General features: G+C 44.8%; 1 protein-coding gene across 7 annotated transcripts in view; it reads right to left on the bottom strand.

The window, feature by feature from the left end:
- Window positions 1-5,141: 5,141 nt before the first annotated feature.
- Window positions 5,142-22,727, bottom strand: part of PODXL2 (podocalyxin like 2) — a 31,804-nt gene continuing 14,218 nt past the window's right edge. The window contains exons 4-10 of one of the 7 annotated variants that reach the window (XM_083155645.1): window positions 22,282-22,356; window positions 18,023-18,179; window positions 15,119-15,180; window positions 12,155-12,334; window positions 7,428-9,457; window positions 6,324-7,061; window positions 5,142-6,249 (exon numbers count right to left, since the gene is read on the bottom strand). In XM_083155645.1, coding sequence (XP_083011771.1) covers window positions 9,266-9,457; window positions 12,155-12,334; window positions 15,119-15,180; window positions 18,023-18,179; window positions 22,282-22,356 — 666 coding nt within the window. In that variant the 3' untranslated portion in view covers window positions 5,142-6,249; window positions 6,324-7,061; window positions 7,428-9,265. Of the gene's footprint in view, window positions 7,062-7,427; window positions 9,458-12,154; window positions 12,335-15,118; window positions 15,181-18,022; window positions 18,180-22,281; window positions 22,357-22,727 lie in introns of all 7 variants that reach the window. The other 6 variants (XM_083155647.1, XM_083155644.1, XM_083155646.1 and 3 more) reach the window with 6 other exon arrangements.

Here is a 22,727-nt window from a genome sequence, read left to right as displayed (position 1 = left end):
ATTGAAAGCTTCGCTGATTGGTGCCTCGGACCCCCTGGATCCGCCTACAACCCCGATGTCCACTGTGGGACCCATGGACCCTGACAAGGAAAGGTTACATTTTAGGGTACTTGTTTTTCATCGTAGTCCATCTTATACAATCGCATTGCATCGCATGCAATATAGCGGCATGCAATGTGATTTTTAATTGTACAAGCACCCAGATGGGTGCTTACAATGTTAAATGCACCTCCATTGTCAATGCGACCCCCACTATCAACGGCAACCCGAAGCGTGCCGTGCGCAGCCACGCTTCGGGCTGCGAATACTTTACATGTATTCCGCGTCTGCTCGCCACGCTTCCGGCTCGGTGGCTCGTCACACTATCTAAGATCAAGTCCACGACGACGTGAATAGTGGGGGTATGAAAAGGTCGGAGGACACGTACCGCCGCCCCTCGTGGGCTCGCTGCGCTCGCCATGCTTCGGGTTGGCGTTGATAGTGGGGGTGGCATTGACAATGGGGGTGCATTTAACATTGTAAGCACCCATCAGGGTACTTGTACAATTAAAAATCGCATTGCATGCCATTTGCTGGCATGCGATGCTATGCGATATTTAATTGTACATTCATGTTCATTTAAGCGAATATCGCATCGCATCGCATACCATCGCATACCACTATATAGGGTATGCGATGGGTGCCATGCTAGGAAACAAGTACCCATTTTAGTGTGATTTATTTCTCCTTGGTGCACCACGAAGTGACACACTTTTTGTGTCCTTGCAATTATTCTTGGGCATGAAATATGCTGGCAAAATGGGCCCTATATTATGATTATGACTATTTTGAATAAGTAGCTGTAGTTTTGCCAGCATACTTCATGCCCAAAATAGTGTTGGCAAAATATATATATTTTTTTGTGTGTTTTTTTTTTTTAAATCAAAGAAACACCAATGTATTCCTACAATATGCACAGAATAAACAAAGATATGTTGACATGTATATCTATAGTCAGATATAGGTTGTATTTAAAACATAAATAAAAATTCAAATACTGCAATGTGTCATTTTTGTATACATCCTTAATGTTATGTTTCTGAGCGGTGAGAGAGAGAGAGAGCGAGAGAGCGTATGTGATCCCCAAATACCATCTGTGTCCCGTACTATCCTTCAATGTCGATCAAGGGCTCCCCTACGGTCATCCGAAGGGCATACCATTGAGTGTCTTAGATCTACATGTAAGAAAGCAATGTAGCTTTCCCAGGTGCCAGTAAAATCTTTTTACTCGTCTGTCCTTATCCAAGATCGTCTCAATCCTGTCACATCAACCATTGCGTTTACCCAAAACCCCTGTGCTGTACTCAGCCCTAGGCGCTCTAGCTGCACTTATAGAACTATGGTGCTCACCTCTGCTTGTGTCCCTGGCTCCGGTGGGGTACATGTGGCCGCATTGTCATCGCGTGGTGACACTGGTGCTATGTACTCCGCTCCTATGCAGGATATGAGTGGTGTGCCGCCATGTGTGTTTGTGCCTGGTTAGCTCTCTGACTGAATGTCGGTGTTTGTGCAGCTGCGTACAATCCAGGCCGGCTGAAATCTGTCGCACTCACTGGCGGGCGCCATCTTGTTGGTTACCTCAGCCTCTCCTGAGCGGCTCCACCTCCCCTGTCAGATTGCCTGACCTATCGCTGCACAGTTCACCTGTTAAGTACTGACTTAGTACTGGGTTAGACCTGCAGTCAGTACAATGATGTCGATCACTCAGCATAATTGCTCCAGCCTGGCTCTGTAGCTATCCGCTGCAATCCTGAGCGTTCTCACTGAAGATTTCCTGCTGGTCGTCTACTGCTCCAAGTACCAAGGACTCCCTACCGCCAAAGAAGATCCAGCAAGGTCAGCCCTTCCAAGGGGTCTCACCTTGCTTTCATTCCCGACGTTACTTCCACGGTCACCTCTGTCTGCAGCTACGACCATACTCAGCAAGGACAAGTCTTCTTCATTTATTTCTTTATCCATTTACCTCCAATCTTCATTCGCTCATCTAACCTCCAACCCAATCATCCAATCCTCAATCCAATCATCCAATCCTCAATCCAATCATCCAATCTTCAACCCAATCATCCAATCTTCAACCCAATCATCCAATCCTCAATCCAATCATCCAATCCTCAATCCAATCATCCAATCCTCAATCCAATCATCCAATCTTCAACCCAATCATCCAATCCTCAATCCAATCATCCAATCCTCAATCCAATCTTCAACCCAATCATCCAATCCTCAATCCAATCATCCAACCCTCAAACCAATCATCCAATTCTCAATCCAATCTTCAACCCAACCATCCAATCGTCAATCCAAGCATTTAATCCTAATCAAATCTTCCACTCTTCAAGCAATATTACAATATTCTTTCAAGTACCAAGCATCATCACCTTCTGCAATAACATATTGGACTATTGACTTTATATTTGCATATCTGCCATATATCTTTTATGCCATCAGTATCATTGTCTTGCAATATCTTTATTAAATCAAACTTCATTTTATCTCATTTGTTTCACTCCATTCTGTCGTGGATGCAACCCCTATACGTTAAAGCACCCAGCCTACGTTACTCTGCAGCTGGTGCTTCTAAGAGCGTGACAAATCCATTCCATGTTGAAAACATGGAAGAGCTTTTCTCTAAACATTATTAGTGTTGGCGGATCAGTAGTGATCCGTGCTTGTAATATGGTTTTGCGAGCCACTGCACTTATGATCAATAGCAATTTAGCGCAACCTCGTGCCACGCTCTGCCCCTCCGGAACAATGCCAAATATCGCACATTGATCATTCAGTGGGATCTAGTTCACTAGGTTCTCCAGTGCAAATTTACATATTAGTAGTCAGAACCTTCTTATGAAGGGACAGCTCCAGAAATAGTGATAGGAACCAGCCACCGCAGAGTGACAGCGAGGGCAAGAGGCCGAGGGTATCATGCCCGCTAGGTATTGTCCGTGGGGAGAGAAATAAGCTCTGTGGAATATATTGAGGAACATTTCCTGGTATTGCACCGCCGGAAGTATAGATCTCCATCGATTAAGTGCTTTAGATAGGTCTTCACGTGGTTGGAATATCGCGGGTCCAACCAATCATACCCGAGCGCACCTCCTCATGTTTCAATTGAGGCCTTAAAAAGAGTAATGAATAGAAATTGCTCATTTCGCTAGTGGTTCAGAACCTAACTGCGGGTCCAAAGTGTTATTCTTATCCCTCTCCGAGAGGTCTCTAATGACATCACTTACGTAATATATAAGCAAGTCGTATTTCCTGAACGCTGGAAACTTCCCACAAGCTTTGTCTCTACTGGAGCGGGGATCTAGATCCTCATCCAATAAAGATTTTATATTTAGCATCCCTTCTCTTTTTAACATTACAAAGGGTTGTGCGGCATGTCCCTGTTGAAATTCTGTGTTTGTTTGTTTTTTAAAGGGTAGAAATAGTGTTTTATGGGAATTAAGATTTCATTTTTGTCGTATGATATGCCATCATTTTCTTGTGGACCATAGATTTGGTTTTTATGCAGTTGACACCCCTCTGTTGAGTTCAGGTGTGAAATGTGTTGCCCAAGACTCGTTAACCCTTGCAGAACTGCAGCTACTTATTCAAAATAGTAAATCGTAATATGGTGCATGTGCCCATTTTGCCAGCATATTTCATATCCAAACCAGTGTTGGGCAAGGCAAAGTACATGTGGATCATATGCAATTAACCCCCCTCTGTTGATTTCAGGTGTCAAAATTGTTGCCCAAGACGCTGCACCCCCTGGCTCCCTCAGTAGTTACGCCACTGTTTCCAGGTAGCTGTGTACATGGTACGCACCCATGACAAACACTAGGGGTCCAGTAGAACTTATAACATCTGTCTTCTCATGGCATTTTTGGAGGGCCATTTTCGCAGATTCTATGTGGACTTCCAGACCGCCTGTTATCAGCATTCTGCAGAGACCCTGCACCCCGGTGGCACTGGCTCCCCCACACCAGCGCTAGGGCTGTGGTGGCCTTGTTATGACACTGGATGTGATCCCACTCGCACTGAGGATTTTGTTGCAGAGTGATTGACAGGGAGTGGCCATTGACGAAAGTTTATGGGGAATGGAAGGGAAACGCACGGGTAATGGCCGTGTTCGTGTCATGTATCTTCTGATGGCTGCGTGATCATACTTGCAAACACGTGTAGCCATTAACCAACAATTAGCTCCGATGTTCTACAGAATTGCATATGGGGCCCGATTCAGGACTGGTCGCTGCTGCGTGAATTTGCACAGCTGCTGATTATCGATACTTTGCGCATATGGATGGATCACAATGTGCGCCTTCCATCGATGAAATCCTGCTACTTTTTTCCTTTGCTGGATGCTTGCAACGTGATTGACAGGAAGCGACATCTGGGGGTGGTAACCACCTGCTTAATGGGAGTGCCAAGAAAAATGTAGGCGTGCCTGTGTGTTTTAGGGGAGGGAGTGTGACATCAGCTCCGGCCGCAATTAGGCTGATTTCATGGCAGCTGCTGAGTAAGTCCTGGGCTACGCGCTGCTGGCGATGAGCGGAGACTAGTGGAAGAATCACGGCTTTGGACATCGCTGGTCATACACATCTATTGGCACAGCATGCATATTCATTAGCATGGCGGGATTTCCCTAGAGCAGGATGGCAGTAAGCTTTAAGGGCCTGGTTTTGATTGGGCGCAGCAGCGGTGCCGGGCACTGTTTAGCGGGTTTTCAGCTGCGCAATGTTTACAATTGCAGCATCATAAGAGGCCTGCAGCATAACTGTTCTGCTGCGCTAGACCCCACACAGAGGGCCTGATGTACTAAGCTTGAAAAGTGATAAAATGGAGAGTGATAAACCACCAGCCAATCAGCTCCTACCTGCCATGTCACTGGCTGTGTTTGAAAAATGTCAGGTAGGAGCTGATTAGTTGGTGGTTTATCACTCTCCATGTTATCACTTTTCAAGCTTAGTACATCTGGCCCAGACACACTAGCCCCTCCCCCTCTGGCACAGAAAAGGTAACGGGAGTGAATGCTTACGCCCCCTTTGCTTTGCAAGAGAACCGTTGCCCCATTAGCGCGATCGATAGGTAATGACGACTGGTACCGCAAATAACCACAGAGATGCAGATCATTTTTTTATTTGAATTCTTTTAGCACCCATGGCAAGTGATAATGGTGTCTGCCTAAGAAATGGATAATGCCATCTTTATAATGCAGGAGGGCATATTCCAAAAAAGCTGTACACAAGGAACGCCATCGGTTCTGTGGGGTGATCGCGTGGCCGGACTTACATAAAAGAGGAAGCTGAAAAAATAACACTATGAGCTATACAATATACCCTCTGATATACACAGATGCCAATGCACAAATATAAATCTGTAATCTCATATACTCTGCAAGTTCCTAAGCCCTACACCGGACATCAACAATCCATGGCTTTCAGTAGTCACAGAACTACAATTCCCAGCATGCCAGGCCAGACGCTGGAACTTGAAGTCCAACAACCGCTAAAGAGCTACAGGTTACCGTAACCTGTCCTAGATAAGCGTGTTATACTATCAGTGTAGTTCCTGCTTTATAATTACAGTCAGCAACAATATGTGGCTTCTGAGCTGCTGCTGGGGCACGCTGGGAGTTGTAGTGCAACATCGGCACAGACACCGCTTAACTGCTTTGTAGTGTTGTTAAATTATAAAAGTAACACTGTGTGACCTGTCATTGAGGATGGTGTAGTGTTACACTGTGTGACCTGTCATTGAGGATGGTGTAGTGTTACACTGTGTGACCTGTCATTGAGGATGGTGTAGTGTTACACTGTGTGACCTGTCATTGAGGATGGTGTAGTGTTACACTATGTGACCTGTCACCGAGGATGGCGTAGTGTTTCACTGTGTGACCTGTCACCGAGGATGGCGTAGTGTTTCACTGTGTGACCTGTCACCGAGGATGGCGTAGTGTTACACTGTGTGACCTGTCACTGAGGATGGTGTAGTGTTACACTGTGCGACCTGTCACCGAGGATGGCGTAGTGTTACACTGTGTGACCTGTCGTCCAGGATGGTGTAGTGTTACACTGTGTGACCTGTCGCCCAGGATGGCGTAGTGTTACACTGTGTGAACTGTCATTGAGGATGGTGTAGTGTTACACTGTGTGACCTGTCACTGAGGATGGCGTAGTGTTACACTGTGTGACCTGTCACCGAGGATGGCGTAGTGTTACACTGTGTGACCTGTCGCCCAGGATGGTGTAGTGCTACACTGTGTGACCTGTCGCCCAGGATGGCGTAGTGTTACACTGTGTGACCTGTCACTGAGGATGGTGTTGTGTTACCCTGTGTGACCTGTCACCGAGGATGGTGTAGTGTTACACTGTGTGACCTGTCACCGAGGATGGTGTAGTGTTACACTGTGTGACCTGTCACCGAGGATGGTGTAGTGTTACACTGTGTGACCTATCACTGAGGATGGTGTAGTGTTACACTGTGTGACCTGTCACCAAGGATGGCGTAGTGTTACACTGTGTGACCTGTCACTGAGGATGGTGTAGTGTAACACTGTGTGACCTGTCACCCAGGATGGCGTAGTGTTACACTGTGTGACCTGTCACTGAGGATGGTGTAGTGTTACACTGTGTGACCTGTCACTGAGGATGGTGTAGTGTAACACTGTGTGACCTGTCACCCAGGATGGTGTAGTGTTACACTGTGTGACCTGTCACCGAGGATGGTGTAGTGTTACACTGTGTGACCTGTCACCGAGGATGGTGTAGTGTTACACTGTGTGACCTGTCACCGAGGATGGTGTAGTGTTACACTGTGTGACCTGTCACTGAGGATGGTGTAGTGTTACAGTGTGACCTGTCACCCAGGATGCTGTAGTGTTATAATGTGTGACCTGTCACCGAGGATGGTGTAGTGTTACACTGTGTGACCTGTCACCGAGGATGGTGTAGTGTTACACTGTGTGACCTGTCGCCCAGGATGGTGTAGTGTTACACTGTGTGACCTGTCACCGAGGATGGTGTAGTGTTACACTGTGTGACCTGTCACCGAGAATGGTGTAGTGTTACACTGTGTGACCTGTCACCGAGGATGGTGTAGTGTTACACTGTGTGACCTGTCACCGAGGATGGTGTAGTGTTACACTGTGTGACCTGTCACCGAGGATGGTGTAGTGTTACACTGTGTGACCTGTCACCGAGAATGGTGTAGTGTTACACTGTGTGACCTGTCACCGAGGATGGTGTAGTGTTACAGTGTGACCTGTCACCCAGGATGGTGTAGTGTTACACTGTGTGACCTGTCACCCAGAATGGTGTAGTGTTACACAGTGTGACCTGTCACCCAGGATGGTGTAGTGTTACACTGTGTGACCTATCACTGAGGATGCTGTAGTGTTACAATGTGACCTGTCGCCCAGGACAGTGTAGTGTTACACTGTATGAACTGACGCCCAGGACACTGGCACAGGCATAAATGCAATATTGTCACACTACAAAACGGTTATGGGGTATATTTACTATGCCGTGACTTTCCAAAGCTATTTACTCTACCAAAGCTATCGGTCAAAGCCACAGAGGATCACCGGCTGTGACAAACAACGGCATACTACACTATATATACTCTTATATGTGGATTCACCTATCTCTTACTAAGAATCTAGTGCCACCGCTGTCCGTGCTTATAATTACTGTACGCCTATCACCACTAATATACTAATGGAACATATACCTGCTTCCCCCCGGATCAGCTAGTACGCTGACATACTCTGTGCTACTGTGAACACCAATGGATCTGATTATCTAATAAACAGGGTATATACATGGATGAACAGGAGACGGAAGGTGGGAAACCCCTTTAACCCTTTGAGTGCCGAGTGAATTTGTCAGAATAAGTGTGAAAATTGCCAAGCCAACATTTTTATTCATCATAATGACCTGTAATCTTTCCCTTTATATTGGAAATATAATCTTTTTTTTACCCAACATTTTTCATTTGAATTTATTTAACAAATGTGAGTGACGCTGGCATTTTTAGCGGATATATTTGGAACATCTCTCATAGAGATGTTGGCACTCAAAGGTTTAAGTACTATTCTGATTTTAACAGGCCAGGACAGTTACATTATCACTGTGGTTCATTCAGTGTTCATTTAAGACAAAATTGGTCATTCCATTATGGAAACTAGATGAATGTAGTGTTTAAGCCAGTGGTTCCCAAACTTTTTTGAATAACGGCGCCCTAGAGCATCAAAAAATGTTCACGGCACCCCTAGGCAAATGTTTTGTTATTGAGAAATTCAAAAAACAATATTAAATTAAGTAAATAGTTTTTATATATCACCCTCAGGGTCATTTATGCTGTGAGGGACAGGACTTGCTACTTTTTGTCCACATTTCTTATGTTTGGCAGCCACAAGCACTGGGATTGCCTGTTAAATTGATCAGAAATAATTTTAATTTGTCCTGGACCACCAACCCAGGGCACCCCTGCAAGTCTCCTGAGGCACCCCAGGGAGCCACGGCACACAGTTTGGGAACCACTGGTTTAAGCGAAGTTATTATTAACCATGAGGCCTCACTTCATAGCATTGTCAGGCATAATTCCTAATGAGCGAGTCAGTGCCGGATGGTCTGTACATCCTCTCTCTGCTGTCAGAAGTTATCGCTAAGAAAAAAATAGTTTCTTTGTTTTCCTGCATCTGGATTCTTAACTGAAATCTCCCCTCTGTCTGCTCCTATCACAAATACCCTGTTTTTCATTTGTTTGCTTTTAGGAATCGGTGCATCCAGCTGTGTGAGTACTTGTGACATTGCATGCAGGTGGGATCGGAAGGAGGAGGGGCAGATGATTTGGAAGGTGTAGCCAGGAGAGAAAAACTCCCAACACAGATCACAAAACGCAAGGAAGGGATGCGGCGCCAATTCTGGGACAATGCTGTGCTCAGCAGAGGCTGCTGGTACATTGACTCAGGAGAACTGGCCGTAATATGATCTTTGGACTAATAAAGTGCAACGATACTGAATAATGTCATAAATTGGGGAGCAGTCGAAGGGAAAGGAGGTTTGAGCGGATGGGTACTCACTGATACGGTGTGCTATTAAACGTCTGTGCTGCCATACGCTGGCAATCCACTGTGCTGTAACTCCACTCTCGTTACATTAAGGAATTGTGGAACATCTATAATCCGAGCAAACAATCAATAAATAAGTGTTCAGTGCTGTCCCTGGATTTTGTCCACCGATCGCTACAGGTGGGTGTCCTCCTCAACAGCGTCGTCCTCCTTGTCCGTCTTGTTGATAAGCGTTTCCCAGCCATCCGCCCGGTGAGAGGTGTCGCCGTTAAGGCTAGGTTTCTTCTCTTGCATCTCAGATTGGCCATCCATGGCCACGTCCAGGGTGGGGTTATCGTGGCAGCCGTTCTCCACGAAGTGCAGCTCCTTGCCGAGACATTGAGGATAGAGAAAAAGCAAAAAGAAAGTAGTTTACTGATCATAACAACAACATCAGTAATGCAGGTTCCAAAGAGAACAAAAACACAGTTTGTGCATTAATGTCCTTTCATCAATTCTACTGTGCAAATATTCTGAAGCAGGGCCCAGTGTTCACAGCTAGTATTTACTGCATCTGGTTCAGATTCTTAGATTATCCTTGCTCCTGGGACAAACAGGAGAATTCTAGTCCCTGCCCAGGTGTAGAGTATGCAGTTCTGTAGAGGTTGCCATAGCACCCACAGACAGGGCACATACTGTATAATATGCTGGACTACTAGTGCTGTAAAATAAAGTATTGCTTTTATTCTGCATATTATGTACTGTCTGGTTGGAATTAAATTGGAAAAATATCATATTGATATTGGTCTACTATCCACAGCGCGACATTTTACTTCATGTGCTGCTAACTGGGGATAATTCAGAACGGATTGCATGGCCGCGATTGATAATCAGTGGCTGATTATCGATGAACCACGTATGCATATGGGTCGCAATGTGCAACGCCCGGAAGCGCGGAAATAATGCTTCTTCTTTTTTTTTTATGCAATCAATTTTTATTAGAAATGGTTACAGAACATCTTCAAGATGTAGTAATGTAATGCAATTTCAAAAAGAGAATAAAAGACAATTACAAAAAATTGTGTGCATTTCTTCGAAAATGAGAATATGATGCACTTATAGTTATCAGATAGAACGTTGGCATGCTACATTTATCTCTCATATATTACAAGAAAAGATGTACATTATTTGAGAAGAGGGAGAGTGGTATAGTAGAAGTATATTAAAGAAGAAAGAGGAGAAGAAGAAAAGACAGGTAGGGGGATGAAGAGGGGAGGGAGAGGGTTGTGCCCAGAGACTGTTACATCTCGGAAACCTGCCCTGGTGAGATATACTGGGAGTAATCTGAGGATTCTTTAAAAGTGAGCCAGCTGAACCATATAGCAGTAAAGATCTGAGTGGAGTCTTTAAAAAAAGATGTCAGGTCCTCCATTGCCATGTACAGGTCTACTCTACGAAACCAGTGTAATATGGGGGGAGGTGCCGTGGATCTCCAATGGCAGGGTATAACCGCCCTGGATGCGTTCATTAGATGCCTAAGTAGGGATTTCTTAAATCGAGAGATAGGCATATCCATAAGATTAAGCAGCCAAAATTCCGGGCTGAAGGGTAAAGAGGAATTAGTGTTTTTTTCTGAAATGTTTTGAACCTGACGCTAGTACCCTTGGATATCTGGGCAAGACCACCAAATGTGAAGGGGGGTACCCGAAGGTTGACCACATCTCCAACAGAGATCGGGCAGGGTGTTATTCATTTTATGTAGTATGGATGGGCATCTATACCAGCGGGACAGAATCTTGTACTGGGTCTCCAGTGTTTGAACTGACGAGGAGGAAGCAAAGATAAATTTGAATATTTGAGTCCATTGTTCCTCCAACAGGTCTCGACCCAACTCCCTATGCCAAGCCACAGTGTAACCGGGCCAGCGGCGTAACTATAGCACCGCAGCGGGGGGGGTGCTGTGCATGTGGGGGCGCCGGGGGCTGCGGTGCTATAGTTACACCCCCCCCCCCCCCCCCAATCCCCCGCAGATTTACCTATCTCGCTGGTCCCGGCGGCTCCATTGTTCTGCTGAGGACCACCACAAAATGGCCACCCCCATATAGCACTCAGTTTTCTGAAACTGTCTGCTGTATGGGGGGGCGCCCAAAACTTAGCTACGCCACTGAACCGGGCATCAGGTCTGGGAGGTTACTCAGGCATATTTGATCAAATTTAGAAATCAAATGTTTTGGGAACTCTTGGAGAGAAAGAGTGACTCGAAAGGAGTTGCTCCCAACTTTGATTCCGCTTGGGAAGTGAGGCGATGTAGTGTCTAATTTGAAGATAGAACCAGAAAAGACTTCCTGGAGACCAATATCTTTATGTAGGTCCTCAAAGGAGCGTAAGCCGGATTTATGTACCAGTTGACCCAGATAAGACACGTCTACTGAGAAGCGACTAGGGAGATTCCATAAATTAAATCCTGGGGGAAATTCAGGATTATTGATTAACGGAGTTAGGAGCGTCGTGCCTGGATCAAAGTAATGAAGATGTCTGTGCCTGCTCCAACACAAGAGTGTTGGGGTCAAGGTTGGGTGTCGCACCGGTGGGATCTTCCGGAGCCAAGGGATGACCCGGGGAGATATGCCCGCCGAGTGACCTTCAATGGCCGGCCACTGTTGCTTTTTTTTTTTATCGCTGGTCGTTCACAAGGTGATTGACAGGAAGTAGGCGTCTGGGGTGGTAACTGGTAGTTTAACGGGAGTGCTAAGAAAACGCAGATGTACCAGAAAAAACAAACCACTAGGCGTACCTAGGATGCTGGGAGCGTGTCTGAGCGTTTTAGGGCAGGGTGTGTGACGTCAGGCTGGATATGCCTTTTGCTTTGGCAGGCGCTGCGAGACAGAAAATGTAGGCCCTGCGCCTGCTACTGAATCAGGCCCATTGTACACACTCATATAAATCCTATATAACAAAAGTCTGAATTCCGATCCATTTCTGATAAATGCCTCGTAAGTAACATCGTACGTTAAACTTGTCTATAAATTCTACCTAATCTTTCCCCAATGTATAACACAGGCATCATTATATTATTATACTTACCATGTTCTTCAATTTGGGCAAACGCCTCTGCCAGCATATGTAAATGAGTCCTGCAATGATGATCATAACACAGATGGCGCCAATAATGACCAAGACGATGAAGAGTTTGCCGTAATCGCTGCGCGGTGGGCTGGGGCGGGACTGGCAGCTGACCATGCTGGAGTAGCTCTCAATCCCAATCTGCAGAGACAGCGTGTAAACATATCATTATATTCCTGCTGTTAATGAGTGCTGCTTCGTTTGTGTTCATTTGTATATACTCATTATAAGGCTCTATCGTCTCTATTTAATCAACTTAAATTATCTTAAGTGACCTTAATCAGTGTTGTGTTGTGTTGTGTTGTGGGATTCAAAATCTTTGATTATTAACGTTTAAAAATCAATGTCAGAATCCATTTGTTATTATAGCCCCGAAACTCAAGACTGATTTATAGTGATTTTTTTTTATCGATATCAAATCGATTTAAATCATCATACTTACCTACTCTCCCGAAAGGTGCAGGAGACTAAAGATTTTTCCTGTTTGTGTGGGGGGATTTTATCTCCGCCCCTTTACCCTAACAGGGGCAGTTCCTAATAATGTGGCAGCCTGGCCCCACCCCCGAAGTACCCGGCTGCTCTTCCCGGAGTGAAGTATTACACAGTACTCAGTATGAGATGCACCCCTATGAGCTATAGGAATATACAAACCTGTTTGTGCTGTTACTAATGAAACCCAGAATCAGATTCATTCCATGCATGAAGTTTTAGGTTTAATGCAATAAACATATAAACAACATGAAATACCTCACAGTGATAATATAAGCAAAGAATAAAACAACAGGGTCAAAAGGTCAAAATACAATAGGTTGACAGGGTCAAAAAGTCAACATTTTGGGGTCGACCTACTGAATGTCTGGCTGGACACTGTTTATTTAATATCCCACACCCTTACCTAATAATCCACACCCTTACCTAATAATCCAAATTCTAACCTAATAACCCACACCCTTACCTAATAATCCAAACTCTAACCTAATAACCCACACCCTTACCTAATAATCCACACCCTTACCTAATAATCCACACCTTTACCTAATAATCCACACCCGTACCTAATAATCCAAACTCTAACCTAATAACCCACACCCTTACCTAATAATCCACACCCTTACCTAATAATCCACACCCTTACCTAATAACCCACACCCTTAACTAATAATCCACACTCTTACCTAATAATCCACACCCTTACCTAATAATCCACACCCTTACCTAATAATCCAAACTCTAACCTAATAACCCACACCCTTACCTAATAATCCACACCCTTACCTAATAATCCAAATTATAACCTAATAATCCACACCCTTACCTAATAATCCAAACTCTAACCTAATAACCCACACCCTTACCTAATAATCCACACCCTTACCTAATAATCCACACCCTTACCTAATAATCCACACCCTTACCTAATAATCCACACTTTTACCTAATAATCCACACCCTTACCTAATAATCCAAACTGTAACCTAATAACCCACACCCTTACCTAATAATCCACACCCTTACCTAATAATCCAAACTCTAACCTAATAATCCACACCCTTACCTAATAACCCACACCCTTACCTAATAATCCACACCCTTACCTAATAATCCAAACTCTAACCTAATAATCCACACCCTTACCTAATAACCCACACCCTTACCTAATAACCCACACCCTTACCTAATAATCCAAACTCTAACCTAATAATCCACACCCTTACCTAATAATCCACACCCTTACCTAATAATCCAAACTCTAACCTAATAACCCACACCCTTACCTAATAATCCACACCCTTACCTAATAATCCACACCCTTACCTAATAATCCAAACTCTAACCTAATAATCCACACCCTTACCTAATAATCCACACCCTTACCTAATAATCCACACCCTTACCTAATAATCCACAAGCCCATTTGACCCGGTACAAGCCGGTTTGACCCGTTAATTAGTGCAATGTGTGAAAGGAGTTACCGTGTCCCGAAAACGGGTAGCGTTCGTTGCCGTGTTGCTTGGCGGTGTGAACGGGTTAAGCACTATGGAGGAGGCAGCACTGGGAGCAGCGCCAGCGCTAAGCACTGCCTCCTCCCCCGCCCCTGATGACGCGCCGACTCCCTGACGCGCCCCCGGATGATGTCAGCGAAATGCCGGTTTGCTGTGGGGATGTGAACATCCCAAAATGAAGGTTTGCCACGGGACTGACCCGTTTCAAGTCCTTTATTTTGCGATGTGAAAGCAGCATTACCTAATAATCCATACCCTTAATTGGTTCCTTACAGTGAGCTCTGTTGTGGGAACCACTGCCCCCTGCTGGATATTCCTTCAAATGAGCTGCTATGGTTTTCGGCTGATGTCCTGTTCCTACTCTATGGATGATAGCTACTCCTTTCCCGGCCATCAGGGCCATGTTTCATTAAACTGTTCTGGAGTGGACTAGAATGCACTTCATGCAGGGTTTCTATTACACATATGCAGGGTACAGAGCACAGATGTCTGGGGAACAAGGCAGGCACACCCATATCATCCCTGATAAATGCTTCTCCACAGTATGAGCTATAACGGCACAATATGTACCACTATCACTGGCGTATTTATAATGGGTGCAATGTGCGCGGTACACAGAGAGTCCAGGGAATACCACACACGGGACACCCTGAACATATACACTGCATCACCAGTGCAGCAAAAATCAACAGGAATATGGCGGGGTGGCCATTTTCCTGGAGACACATGCCCAGTAGACTGTAGGACAGCGCTAGGGACCCTAGTTCTCGGAGTCTAACAGCGCTGCCGGCTAAAGAGGAGGTGGTGAGATGGAATCTGCACATGGGTTGCCTCCTCCTCTAGAAGCGCCTCTGACCACTATAATACATTCACCTCCATATTAGATAAATGACAGTAGATCTAGGTTATATCCAGCACTAACCTCCGCCAGACTCCGCTTTATGTCGGCAAGTGCAGTGAACACGTCTTTAACAGGAAGCACGCCTGTAATAGGAGAAAGCAGAATGTGTCATCAGCCCACGTAACAGGACCTGCAGGAAATACATTGGGCCTAATGCAGAACCAATTGCTGCTGCTCGGCGCACATTGAACTAATGGAGGAGATGTATCCAACCTTCTGAAGAGAGAAGAAGGGAAGATGCCAAAAAAATCTATCTACCATTTTATAGAATGTCATTGATAAGAGCTGATTGGTTGCTATGGGCAAAGTGTCTACCCTTCAGAAGGTCAGATACATTTTGCGCTAATTGCTGAAATATTCAAATTTTTATTTATTACCAGTTATTTGTATAGCGCACAGATACTCCACAGCGCTGTACAGAGATTATTATTACCAGTTATTATATAGCGCACACATATTCCGCAGCGCTGTACAGAGAATATTATTACCAGTTATTATATAGTGCACACACATTCCGCAGCGCTGTACAGAGAATATTATTACCAGTTATTATATAGCGCACACATATTCCGCAGCGCTGTACAGAGAATATTATTACCAGTTATTATATAGTGCACACACATTCCGCAGCGCTGTACAGAGAATATTATTACCAGTTATTATATAGCGCACACATATTCCGCAGCGCTGTACAGAGAATATTATTACCAGTTATTATATAGCGCACACATATTCCGCAGCGCTGTACAGAGAATATTATCACCAGTTATTTATATAGCGCACACATATTCCGCAGCGCTGTACAGAGAATATTATTACCAGTTATTATATAGCGCACACATATTCCGCAGCGCTGTACAGAGAATATTATTACCAGTTATTTATATAGCGCACACACATTCCGCAGCGCTGTACAGAGAATATTATTACCAGTTATTATATAGCACACACATATTCCGCAGCGCTGTACAGAGTCTATTATTACCAGATATTATATAGCGCACACATATTCCGCAGCGATGTACAGAGATTATTACCAGTTATTATATAGCGCACACATATTCCGCAGTGCTGTACAGAGAATATTATTACCAGTTATTTATATAGCGCACACATATTCCACAGCGCTGTACAGAGACTATTATTACCAGATATTATATAGCGTACACATATTCCGCAGCGCTGTACAGAGAATATTATTACTAGTTATTATATAGCGCACACATATTCCGCAGCGCTGTACAGAGAATATTATTACCAGTTATTTGTATAGCGCACACATATTCCGCAGCACTGTACAGAGAATATTATTACCAGTTATTTATATAGCGCACACATATTCCGCAGCGCTGTACAGAGAATATTATTACCAGTTATTTGTATAGCGCACACATATTCCGCAGCGCTGTACAGAGACTATTATTACCAGTTATTATATAGCACACACATATTCCTCAGCGCTGTACAGAGATTATTATTACCAGTTATTATATAGCGCATACATATTCCGCAGCGCTGTACAGAGAATATTATTACCAGTTATTATATAGCGCACACATATTCCACAGCGCTGTACAGAGACTATTATTACCAGTTATTATATAGCGCACACATATTCCGCAGTGCTGTACAGAGACCATTATTACCAGTTATTATATAGCGCACACATATTCTGCAGCGCTGTACAGAGACTATTATTACCAGTTATTATATAGCCCACACATATTCCGCAGCGCTGTACAGAGATTATTACCAGTTATTATATAGCGCACACATATTCCGCAGCGCTGTACAGAGACTATTATTACCAGTTATTATATAGTGCACACATATTCCGCAGCGCTGTACAGAGACTATTATTACCAGTTATTATATAGCGCACATATATTCTGCAGCGCTGTACAGAGACTATTATTACCAGTTATTATATAGCGCACACATATTCCGCAGCACTGTACAGAGAATATTATTACCAGTTATTATATAGCGCACACATATTCCGCAACGCTGTACAGAGATTATTATTACCAGTTATTTGTATAGCGCACACATATTCCGCAACGCTATACAGAGATTATTATTACCAGTTATTTGTATAGCGCACACATATTCCGCAGCGCTGTACAGAGACTATTATTACCAGTTATTTATATAGTGCACACATATTCCACAGCGCTGTACAGAGACTATTATTACCAGTTATTATATAGCACACATATTCCACAGCGCTGTACAGAGACTATTATTACCAGGTATTATATAGTGCACACATATTCCGCAGTGCTGTACAGAGGATATTATTACCAGTTATTATATAGCGCACACATATTCCGCAGCGCTGTACAGAGAATATTATTACCAGTTATTATATAGCGCACACATATTCCGCAGCGCTGTACAGAGAATATTATTACCAGTTATTATATAGCGCACACATATTCCGCAGCGCTGTACAGAGACTATTATTACCAGTTATTATATAGCGCACACATATTCTGCAGCGCTGTACAGACTATTATTACCAGTTATTATATAGCGCACACATATTCTGCAGCGCTGTACAGAGACTATTATTACCAGTTATTTATATAGCGCACACATATTCCGCAGCGCTGTACAGAGATTATTATTACCAGTTATTATATAGCGCACACATATTCCGCAGCGCTGTACAGAGATTATTATTACCAGTTATTATATAGCGCACACATATTCCGCAGCACTGTACAGAGACTATTATTACCAGTTATTTGTATAGCGCACACATATTCTGCAGCACTGTACAGAGACTATTATTACCAGTTATTTGTATAGCGCACACATATTCCGCAGCGCTGTACAGAGACTATTATTACCAGTTATTTGTATAGCGCACACATATTCCGCTAGTTCGGGCAACAAACAAGAGTGGCGAGTTAGACTCACGTTCCTTCTCTGTGATGGTCATTAGTAGGTGCTTATCATTCTCGTTGGGTTTACTCAGGAAAACCATCCAGTCCCTCTGGGGTGGCTCCGATTTCCAGGACAGAGCCCCCTCTAACAGCGTCAGCAGCTGCTGCCCATTCTGCCATCGGAATTCTTCCTACAAAGATATAAAAATAATGAGCTTTGTATGTGTGTAGGGGTGTGTGTGTGTGTGTGTAGGGGGGTGTGTGTAGGGGGGTGTGTGTGTGTGTACGGGTGTGTGTGTGGGGTGCTGGACAGTTCCCCGACAGTCGGGATCCTGACAGTCATTACCCAAACGTCGGGATCCCGACAGTCAAAACCCCGACAATTGGGGTCCCGACGGCCATCGGCTATTCTCCCTCGTGGAGGGCCTGCAGTTTAGAGACACCATATAGGTGTCTATGACCTGGAGTCGCCGACAAATCAAATGATTTCGTATGATTTTGATCGCTTGCGAATGGATGATTATGTAAATAATCCATTTGCAGCCGTGCGGGGTCGTGCGTACGAGGGGGCGGCCGGCACTGCAGGCGGCGTTTGATGGACTCACAAGGCTGCGAATTTCGCAGCCTTGCAAATCATTCAGAATAAGGTCCTTAAATCCCAGAATATTTCCCAGTGGAGGATCCTACATACAGAAGCGGTATGCAGGTGGTCAGGTAGTAGCTGATGGTAAATGGATGCTTGGCGGTTGTGCTGGTAGCCGAGTTTGTGGTAACCCTCTTTAGATGATGTAATAAATTGTATATATTTTATTGGATATATTATGGTATTTCTTTATAGAGAAAAAACCCCGGCGCTGTAAATATCCTTATTCTTTTGTAAATTTACTAAGATATTGGGCGTATGTACTAAAGAATGAACTAAAGCCCCTCCCGACGGGGCTCCGCTGCAGGGGGGGGGGGGGGGTGGGGGGGTGGCTTAACCCCATAGAAGACTATGGCCTTCTGTCCACAGCGCTGCTGTGTGCGGGATCCGATACAGATTCCTCCCAGCGGTTTATTACCCGCTATCTCTCATCTAAAGTGACGGAGGGCACGAGCGGGATATTCAATTGATGTTTTTGATTGAGCAAATCTTTAAATTGCACATAGCGACTAAACCCATCCAAGAACGGGCCCAAAAAGTCCCATTTGAGGGTCACTTTCCCCCCTTTTTTTGCAGGCCAGCCCTGGTTGGTGCTAGTTGAAACGCAGGTGCCGGAAGCCAGACACACGCGGAGGGAGCTACCATTGAATAGCACTATTGGGGCGCCATCTGCTGGCTGTCGGACTGCTTACATTTTAACACCCCCAACCCCTAAAGAATTATCGTTCAGTAGCCACTAATTTAATGAAGCCTTAACAGTGGGTAATAACATGGAATAAAACAATATTACTTGGCAGAATATTTAGGGCGAGGAACTTTAGGATCTTTGCATGGAACCTTCCAGAGCGTTTGATGGTAAGAAGGCGCCGCAGGTTACAGTATCTCTGGTGTCACACAATGGCATGCAGAAATGAAAGGGTCATTCCAAAAAGGTCACTGAGCACTTCCAAATATCCCCCTCCCGATACCACTGTCTAATCCAGTCTGCGTTTCCACAGCAACCTGGAGACCCTGGAGATGGTTAATAAAGACAGTCAACTGTTGTCATGGAAACTGGTAAATCTCAGGGCAGGCTCCGGCCTGCACATTCATCAATGTCATTTGCTGAGAGTGTAGGGAAAATCATGTTCCATGTCAGCTATGGACTCAGCAATCACTAGCAGGCATTGTTCTCTGTACAGCGCTGCGGAATATGTAGGCGCTATATAAGAAACTGATAATAAATAAAAAATAAATTGTCTTTCCTATTTTGTTTTCCAGATATATTTATAGATGTCCCAACTGCCCAAATGTAGGTAATTAAGGGATCTCTCTGTATTAAACCTCGGAGAGAGAGATAGCGGTTTATGTAATAAGCCTTGGGGAGAGATAAAGTACCAAAACTGATACTTTTTAAACATAGTCTACATACCCTCCAACATGACCCATCCCATTAGGTACAAAATGCTCTGTTCCTGGACTTCCCTGCCAGTGACAGTTACAGATGTGAGCCTACAGCACAGTCCAATATTCAAAGAGGGGGGGGGGGGGTCACATCAACTCTCAGTGATGTTTGGGATGGCAGCTGGTGTGGCTCCCCTTTTTGAATATTGGACTGTGCTGCAGGCTCACATCTGTAACTGCCACTGGCAGGGAAGTCCAGGAACAGAGCATTTTGTACCTAATGGAATGGGTCATGTTGGAGGGTATGAGTCTATAACATGACAGTTAATCGCCGTTTGGCTGGTACTTTATCTCTGTCCACTTCATCTCTCTCTGAAGTGTAATACATAGACCCCAAAGTACCAACAAAACAGCTCCTAACTGTAATTTTTCAAACACAGCACGTACCATAGCAGTTATGAGCTGATTGGCTGGTACTTTGGGGCAGATGTTTTAAGCCTGGTGAACTGATAAAGTGGATAGTACTTTATCATCAGCTCATAACTGTCTTTTTCACACCCAGCCTGTAACTTGACAGTTAGGAACCGATTGGCCACTTTATCACTTCACCAATATATCTCTACAAAGCTTAATACATAGGGAATGATTCAATGAGCTGCGGATTTGCCATCCACGTGGTTATCAAACTACTGCGCCTGCGCACATGTTATTGTGCGCATGCGAGAGGGTAATCCCTGCGAACAAAGCCAGCGTTGGTTTTTCACTGCCCATACACAGGGTGATTGACAGGCGTCCAGCGTTTACGGGTGGCACCTGCCCATTTTCAAGGAGTGACTGGAAAAAACACAGTCAGGCGTTTGAAAGAAAGACCTCTGCCGCCAACCCTGGGGCTAGATTCTCTAAGCTTCAAAAGTGATAAAATGGAGAGTGATAAACAGCCAGCCAATCAGCTCCTAAGGGACATGTCACAGACTGTGGGGGAGATTCTCTAAGAATCTCTGCCCCCCTTCGCCGCCCATCGCATATTTAATTATCGCATATGCTGTAACATATGCGATAATTAAGGCAAAGGACAGCTCTTGCGTTAAGAGCTGTCCTTTGCGGTGAGAGTCGCCGGGTCCCAGCAGGTCCCGGCAGCTCTCCCCTCCCTCCCACACCCGGCGCTGCTGCTGCTGCTGCGCCGGGCTCTCCTCCTCCCTGCACCCGGAAGAGGATCAGTGCAGGGAGGAGGTCACAGTTCCGGGCAGCACTGCGCTGTGCTGCCCGGACACAGGTGAGGGGGGAGGGGGCGATGCGGGGCGGCGGGGGGTCGGCGTGGGGTGGCGGAGGGTTGCGATAGAAGCCCATTGGCTTCTATGGGGCATCGCCAGATTTTTCTGGCGATGCCCCCCGCCGCGATAACCCGGCGGGGGATGCCTACAGCATCCCAAAATGCAGTAAAAACCCCGATAACGGGGTTTTTACCGCATTTTTAGCTTAGAGAATCTCCCCCATAGTCTGAAAAATGTCAGATAGGAGCTGATTGGCTGGTTGTTTATCACTCTCCATTTTATCACTTTTGAAGCTTAGAGAATCTGGCCCCTGATCTGCCATGGTTCATGCAGTGGTGAGTAAGTCTGCACATGGTGGGGATACATTAGATGGTAAGTGGATGTGAATGGATTTAAAGAAACTGTTCCGTCATCCTTCCACTCTATAACTTTGTCTCAGCTAGCAGGAATTTGTAAGGTTTGTTCTTGATCGCCTTGGTGAGCAGGTGCCATGTACAGCGGCCACCGGTGTAAGTGGAAATCTAAAGGTCCTTTTAGGGGCGGAACAGTGTTGGAGGTAACTGTACATAGCTACGATCCCATAACCCTCCACTGTGGTTCAGTGGTATCAGGTTAAGTGAACAATTGGAAATCCATTGCTCAGTGTATCTAACATAAACTCTTGCCACTGATTTGCCTGCTGACCTCCTAACTTATCATGGTGGCCGTGTCTCAGCGGTACAGTGCATGTCAGGGACCTCTCCTTCATCTCCTGGCTACTGCCGATCTGTGCCGTAGCCATTACCACCAGATTTCCCTTTAGATCTGCTAGAGGGGTCTATTTATCAAGCAGTGATAACCACTTTCTGTGGATAAATGGGCTGCCACTGCTTCATCCTATTGGGATCGGGAAATCTAAACATTCAGAATTTAAAAGTGTAAGCATGGTGATGCATTCTCTATAATACATACGGTAATTAATTATGGCTAATGAAGGGCCACTTCGTCAGCACTTACACAGTCAATGTCATCGGACATATTCAGGATCACATAGTTCTTGCCAGCCAAATGAATCCAATCTTTGCAGATCACCTGCAAATAAATATATATATATATACATACATACACAGACACAACATACATTAATAGATCTACGAACCCATATATAATTCTAATATCCTAACGCGGCTGCACACCTCTATGGGGGAATTCAGTGTTACACACACCAGTGGCCACTAGATGGTGCAATTCAAGTGTTGCTCTGTTCGTACATGCACACACATGGCTGTTATGCTGTTCCGTCATTTTGAACCAACCTGGTTTCACCTTGTAAATGATTGCTGCTTTTAAGCCTTATTATCTTGTCACAATGGAGAATGGGCATCACAATGGTGTGGACTATGAGCCAGATGTATCAAGCTTCAAATAGTGATAAAATGGAGAGTGATAAACAGCCAGCCAAT

This window comes from Crinia signifera, chromosome 8 (assembly GCF_055691185.1).
Source record: "Crinia signifera chromosome 8, ASM5569118v1, whole genome shotgun sequence".
NCBI classification, from domain to species: domain Eukaryota; kingdom Metazoa; phylum Chordata; class Amphibia; order Anura; family Myobatrachidae; genus Crinia; species Crinia signifera.
Note: the sequence above shows the minus strand (reverse complement) of the source record. Positions and strands in the feature narration are given on the sequence as shown.